At 34.7% G+C, this 6,176-nt stretch overlaps 1 protein-coding gene across 1 annotated transcript in view; it reads left to right on the forward strand.

Moving 5' to 3' along the window:
- LOC111431056 (protein ENHANCED DISEASE RESISTANCE 2-like) overlaps positions 1-6,176 on the forward strand; it is a 14,096-nt gene that overhangs the window by 3,980 nt on the left and 3,940 nt on the right. Inside the window, exons 7-18 of the mRNA XM_023067563.1 lie at positions 1,057-1,124; positions 1,250-1,366; positions 1,534-1,574; positions 1,666-1,766; positions 3,180-3,275; positions 3,915-3,979; positions 4,058-4,129; positions 4,248-4,403; positions 5,143-5,375; positions 5,504-5,543; positions 5,636-5,790; positions 5,903-6,004. Coding sequence (XP_022923331.1) covers positions 1,057-1,124; positions 1,250-1,366; positions 1,534-1,574; positions 1,666-1,766; positions 3,180-3,275; positions 3,915-3,979; positions 4,058-4,129; positions 4,248-4,403; positions 5,143-5,375; positions 5,504-5,543; positions 5,636-5,790; positions 5,903-6,004 — 1,246 coding nt within the window. The remainder of the gene's footprint in view (positions 1-1,056; positions 1,125-1,249; positions 1,367-1,533; positions 1,575-1,665; positions 1,767-3,179; positions 3,276-3,914; positions 3,980-4,057; positions 4,130-4,247; positions 4,404-5,142; positions 5,376-5,503; positions 5,544-5,635; positions 5,791-5,902; positions 6,005-6,176) is intronic.

Genomic DNA, 6,176 nt, shown 5'->3' on the forward strand with positions numbered 1-6,176 from the left:
CCCCCCCCCCCCCCCCTCCCCAAGGAATTTCTTTATCTTATTCATACAAAAAAGAAAAAAGAAAAAAAAAAAGAAAGTGGTAGCTGATAGGCTTAAACTAGTTTTGAATTTATTTTACTTGGTAAAAGTAATACCTGTAACTAACTGATGGCCTTTGCATTCTCTTCTCACAAGAAGTCTCTAAAATATCTTGAGCATTATTATGTATATGGTAGGTTGAAAGGAAAAGATTGTAACTATAGCTAAGTGAAATATTGTGGCCTTGTCATGGGAATGCTTCAGAAACGGAGTAAGAGTAATAAATTACTAGTTGCCGTTCACAGTTATGGTTTGAGTAACGGAAAGATAAAAAATAAGCGTGGATTAATAGATAATTATTGATCAATGGCGGTTTGATTTCTCTTCATTCTATACATTGTCAAATTGGGAAGGCATCAGTTAATAAGTTCTGTTACTTTTGTTCAGTCTACCAGTCTTTTCACATGATTCGTTTGAATTTAATTCGGCCACATTCTTAGTCTTTCTCTAGTCTTGTTTGGATATGAGATAAGCCACTCATAATTGCAGCTTATGTTATGACACTTGAGTATCTCTTTTCTAGAATGCTGTTCTTGGGAATTAGGATATCCCAGGCCATTAATTAGAACTTGGGGTCATAAGCTTTACCTTGTGCATATAGGAAGTGGTTATTTGTTGAGTTGACTTGATAATTTGACAATGTATCTGTATATTGTCTTTGCTAATATGTAGTTTAAATATGTAATACAGTTGAAAACTTGTTCTCTGCTTTGATATTTTCTACCACATTTCTTAATGGTGTTTTAACATCCTAAAAAGATTGGTTGAATGTTTTTCTTATAAATATCTTAAATCTGATTTGACGTTTTCCACTACATTTTTTACGGTGTTTTAGCATCCTAAAAAGATTGGTTTAATATTCTTCTTATAAAAATGTTCCTTTTGTCCTTCTGGAACGTATTACCAGTTTTATGTCTATTTTCTGCTCAATGCGCATTTTTGTGAGACATCACTTATTTATTTATGAAACATTACTAGGATCAGTGCACAGGAAGATGAGGAGAATGCTCGTCCAAGTTTACTGCGAAGGACAACCTTTGGAAATGGTCTGTCAATTATAATTTTGCTTCTCACTTTTATTTTCTCTTTTCTTTCAATGATATGGCACCCAATTCTCTTTCATAATTTGATAACTCATCTTTTAAATCCATTACCATGTAATGTATGGCAGGACCTCCAGAGTCTGTATTTGATTGGACAAGGGAAATTGGACCAGATTTTTCAAATCAAAATGCCAATAGTCAAGCCTTTTCACGGAAGCATTGGCGTCTAGTTCAGTGCCAAAATGGTCAGCTACTTCTATTGTTGTTGTTGTTGTTGTTTTATTTATTTATTATTATTATTAAAAAAAAAATTAGCCTTTATAACAAAGGATAGAATAATAGAATGGTTGCTTGGAGAATTGCATTTGTAATTTCGTGTTTATGGTTATCTTCTCAATCTGGTCATTGGCAGGACTTCGCATCTTTGAAGAGCTTGTGGAGGTTGACTACCTTGTAAGTTTTTTCTCATTGTTTACACTCATGAGTAGGTCTCGTCATTGATAAGTTCATAGTGTAAACGATCATGTATAAATTCTTTTTGTAGCCAAGGAGCTATAGTAGGGCAATGAAAGCTGTTGGTGTAGTGGAGGCTACTTGTGAGGAAATCTTTGAACTTGTCATGAGCATGGATGGAACACGGTTTGAGTAGGTGTTTCCCTTGTCAATTTGAGACACTTGTAGACTTAGTGCAATAGTTTTTATTTTTATTTTTATTATTATTACTATTAATGTTTTTTTTAAAATTGATTATAAATGAAATCATTTTGTATCTAACAAAAAACTATGCAGAAGAAATAGAACTCAGATTTCCAAGCTATACAAAAAGCTAATTTTATTGAATTTCTTGTGTATGTTGAAATCAGTTTTGTTACTTGTAAAATTTGAAGCCTATTCTTTAACTTGTCCTGCTTAGCCTACCATAATTTGTGTGACGAGGTGTGGGTTGAAAAACGTATCTTTTGAACCTTCAGTCTACTCTACTAAATACAACAATTCGAGATGCTTGCATCTGTGAATTGGCTTCTAAATCTGCTTGGAAGGAGCCCTGTTTTATTCTTCAAGAATGTCTTGAGTGGTAAAAAATTAGTTCTAGAAGAGTAGCTCATTGAAGGGCCTACAGTGCCTGTATCTTGTATAAGAAGAGAAGGGAACAATCCACTTGCTGGGTCAAAATTATCTCTTATTAAAATTTCCCAGGACTAGGGTTCCTTGGAATTATGTTTTTCTTATTATAGACATAGTTAGTATTTGAAAATATAAATTTAGTGCAACTTATATTGTTGAGGAGCTTGATGAAATGTCTCTCATCTCAGACAATTCATCTTGAATTTGGTTTTGTTCCCAATTTTATAGTTACCATGCTATGTAACTAGAATCAGAGCTTTAAGACAAAGCTCTAGACTCTATGGGCATTTCTACATGGAATTGGGCCCATGCGAACAAGATCTGCTAAAGACATTTTTATTTGATACAATAGGAGCTAGAGGATTAAATTATAAGTTGTGGAATAGTTGATGAACAAGATAATATACTAAAGTAATCCAAGTAATTCCAGGAGCTTGGATACATCCCTCGAGTAAATTCAAGCCCAAACAACTAAAGTGCTTCCCTCACCCCTTCTTACTCAATCTATAAACTACCTCTTGCTAACAGCCACTCGGCACTCTATCTGTTACCACCTTCTTGAATATTAGAGATCTATAAACCACCCCTTACTAACGATTTTTTTAGTTAATGACTATTATCCCTTGATAGCATAATAATATTTTGAAAAGTTTTATGCTAGTATCCTAACAAATTCCATTATTGAATGTGTCACAAAAATTGTAGGTTAGCTTCCTTGATTCAACCCAACAATTTTGGGCAAGGAAAATGTCATATTTGACTTCCTCAATGCACCATTACATAGTCATGCCTTTGAAACATTCAAAGCCCATAAGTAGTTATTTTCTCCGAAAAATCATTTTAACATTAGCTGTCATTATATTCCTAAATTGTGATTTTGCGGCCTATTTCAAATGTTCGTGCTTCTCAAAGTTTCATTTATGTAATTGTTAGGTGGGACTGCAGTTTCCAATATGGTAGCTTGGTTGAAGAGGTGGATGGACATACGGCAATACTCTACCATAGGCTACAGCTAGACTGGTTTCCAATGTAATATGCCTCTACAAAAAGTTATTTTTGCGTTTCCATTTATCAGAAAAAGCTGTTACCTTTTCCTCAATTTTGCGCACAAAGATTTCACAGGCATAATTAAAGATCACATGTAAAGTAATCAAGGTGAACTTTTGAAATAGGCACATAAATCCTCGACAATAACCACTCTATGATGTGATTTCTATTTATTCGGTAGCTGCTTTCTGGAACGTCTTAAATAATTTTTTCCAAAGTTGATCAAATATGTTACATATGGAGAAAATAAGTGTCCTATGATGAAAACAGAGAGCCTAGAGAACAGATTTTTAATCTGGGAATATTTAGCATTTCTTGCTCATTTTCAAGCATTATCAAATTTGTACGCAACATTTCAGTTTCATGTATGTATATATATACACATGTATTTTCGTTTTAAACCCAAGAACTAATTAGAGTAGGGTTTGGAGAACGCTGTCTGAGTTGGTCTGCATTGATTACCATTTCTTAGATTCTAGTATTTTTTTTGTAATTGTCTGCATTACATGCCCTTCATTGATTTGTGGGAGTAACCATTTTTGCTATAAATATGTTGGGAGTGGTGCAAAGTTTTCTCTCTTGGCGTTCATTTTCCTATTGTGAATTTCTCATGCTGTACAGGTTGGTATGGCCCCGTGACCTCTGCTATGTGCGTTATTGGCGTCGGAATGACGATGGAAATTATGGTTAGTGTTTTGATGATCAACTCTCGTTTGTTGCTATTGGTGATAAATTAACTTTCTTTTCCTCTTGATGTCATGCAGTTGTATTATTTCGCTCAAGGGAGCATGAGAATTGTGGTCCACAACCAGGGTATGTGAGGGCCCATATTGAGAGTGAGTTGTCAAACATTTTCATTTAGGACTGAAATTTTGAAAAATAGAGCTATTTTACAATGAGTTTTACACATGCCATCTCAACTGCCTTTTTTTTTTTTTTTCCTGATTTTCTAAGGTGGAGGATTCAACATTTCACCTCTGAAACCTCGAAATGGAAAGCCAAGAACTCAGGTGCAGCATCTCATGCAGATTGATCTGAAAGGATGGGGTGTGGGCTATTTGTCATCGTTTCAGCAACATTGTCTCTTGCAAATGTTAAATAGTGTTGCTGGTAGGTTGTTCCTCTAGCTCTTGCCTCGCTCAAGGGATTTTTAAAATTGCATTACTTTATTACAACTTTGATGTTTTAAATTGCATTTCTTCCACCAAAACGCCTTTGAGGATTCTATGTAGGCAGAATTAACTGACTAATCGAATCTTCTATCATCATAAATAAGGGGAGAGAGGATCCCCCTGTTTTAACCTTCTTCTAGCCTCAAGTTTAACCCTAAATCCATTTTCTCCTCCTCTTACCGAAGCCTTTTTGTTCAAGCATAGCATCAAGGTAAGACCAATCCACTTTTTCATGAGATTGTTCATAATCCGATTTGAGGGTGCAGCCAGCCTTCTTCTACGAGATCTATTTGTCAACCGATTCTGAAGCAATCATAATGGTATCTAAAATCTGCCCTCCATCTATAAAAGTTGTCTGGTCCTCGTGAATAATCATAGGAAACACTTTCTTCTGTCTTTCAGCAAGTGCCTTTGAAATAATTTTGTAGAGATAAGATATTAAGCTAATCCAGTTCCAAATATTAGAAAATTTATTAGGACTTTGTATGTTTCTTTTACTCTTATATATATCGTACGAGAAGGTTGTGATGTTATGCAGTGGGGATTCCACATTCCATCAAGTTCCTAAAGCTTATTGGCATTTTCAAAGTAAACTCATGAAATTATAGCGCTAATGAATGATATATTACTTTATGGAAATCATGCAGTCAACTCCCATTTTTTCCTTCCTATGATAGGGCTGCGTGAATGGTTTGCACAAACAGATGAAAGGACTGCTCCTCTAAGAATACCAGTTATGGTAAATATGGCTTCATCTTCAGTTTCATCACAGAAGAGCCTGAAAGTTCAGGGGTCTAGCGTTCATGCTAGTTCTTCTGATCAAATGAATGCTGCAAATAGAAATTCTGTGATGTTGGATGAGTACTCTGACGAAGATGAAGAATATCAAATACCTGAGAATGAACCAGAGGTACAAGTTGCAGTGAAATTCATTGTGGTTTTCTTATTCTAATATATAAATAAAAATAATAAATGTTTTCTTTTATTATTATTATTTAGCATATTTTCCACCCTTATAACAACTGTTTTAATTTTTAGGCATACCCAAACGAGCAGGAGAATGATATCAAGAGAGCAGGTAAATTCTTAAACGCTCTAGTATCCTTTTGTTATTTGGGTCAAATAAGTGCGTAGTAGTGCTGATTTAATTTAGTATTTGGATGATGTAAGCCTTGGAAGAAGAATCAATTGATCGAATTGATTTATCCAGTTTCTCGGGAAATGTAAGGCACGATGATCGTGATAGTTCTCGAGACTGCTGGAGAATTTCTGATGGAAACAACTTTAGAGTTCGTAGCAAGACCTTTTGTTTCGATAAGACTAAGGTACTTTAAACCTTTTCACTTACTACGATATTCTTCTGGATCTGTTTCCATTTCCGAAAGGCCGATCCTGTTAAGAGAACGCTTATGTCTGTGCTTAATGTTGTGTTCAAAGATTCCAGCTGGGAAGCATTTAATGGATCTGGTTGCTGTCGATTGGCTGAAGGACACAAAAAGAATGGACCACGTTGCCAGGCGTCAAGGCTGTGCAGCTCAAGTAAGCTCTTATGTCTGTGCTACAAGTTTGTCATTCTCACTTTATCTCTAGATTATATTATATAAACCTTGGTTTTCTCGTCTCCTATAGACTGCCCTCTCCAATTATACTTTTTTTTTTTTTTTTTTTTTTTTTTTTTTTTTTTTTTTTTTTTTTTTTTTTTTTTTTTTTT

The sequence above is a fragment of the Cucurbita moschata genome, unplaced genomic scaffold (genome assembly GCF_002738365.1).
Source record: "Cucurbita moschata cultivar Rifu unplaced genomic scaffold, Cmos_1.0 Cmo_Scf00035, whole genome shotgun sequence".
Taxonomy (NCBI): domain Eukaryota; kingdom Viridiplantae; phylum Streptophyta; class Magnoliopsida; order Cucurbitales; family Cucurbitaceae; genus Cucurbita; species Cucurbita moschata.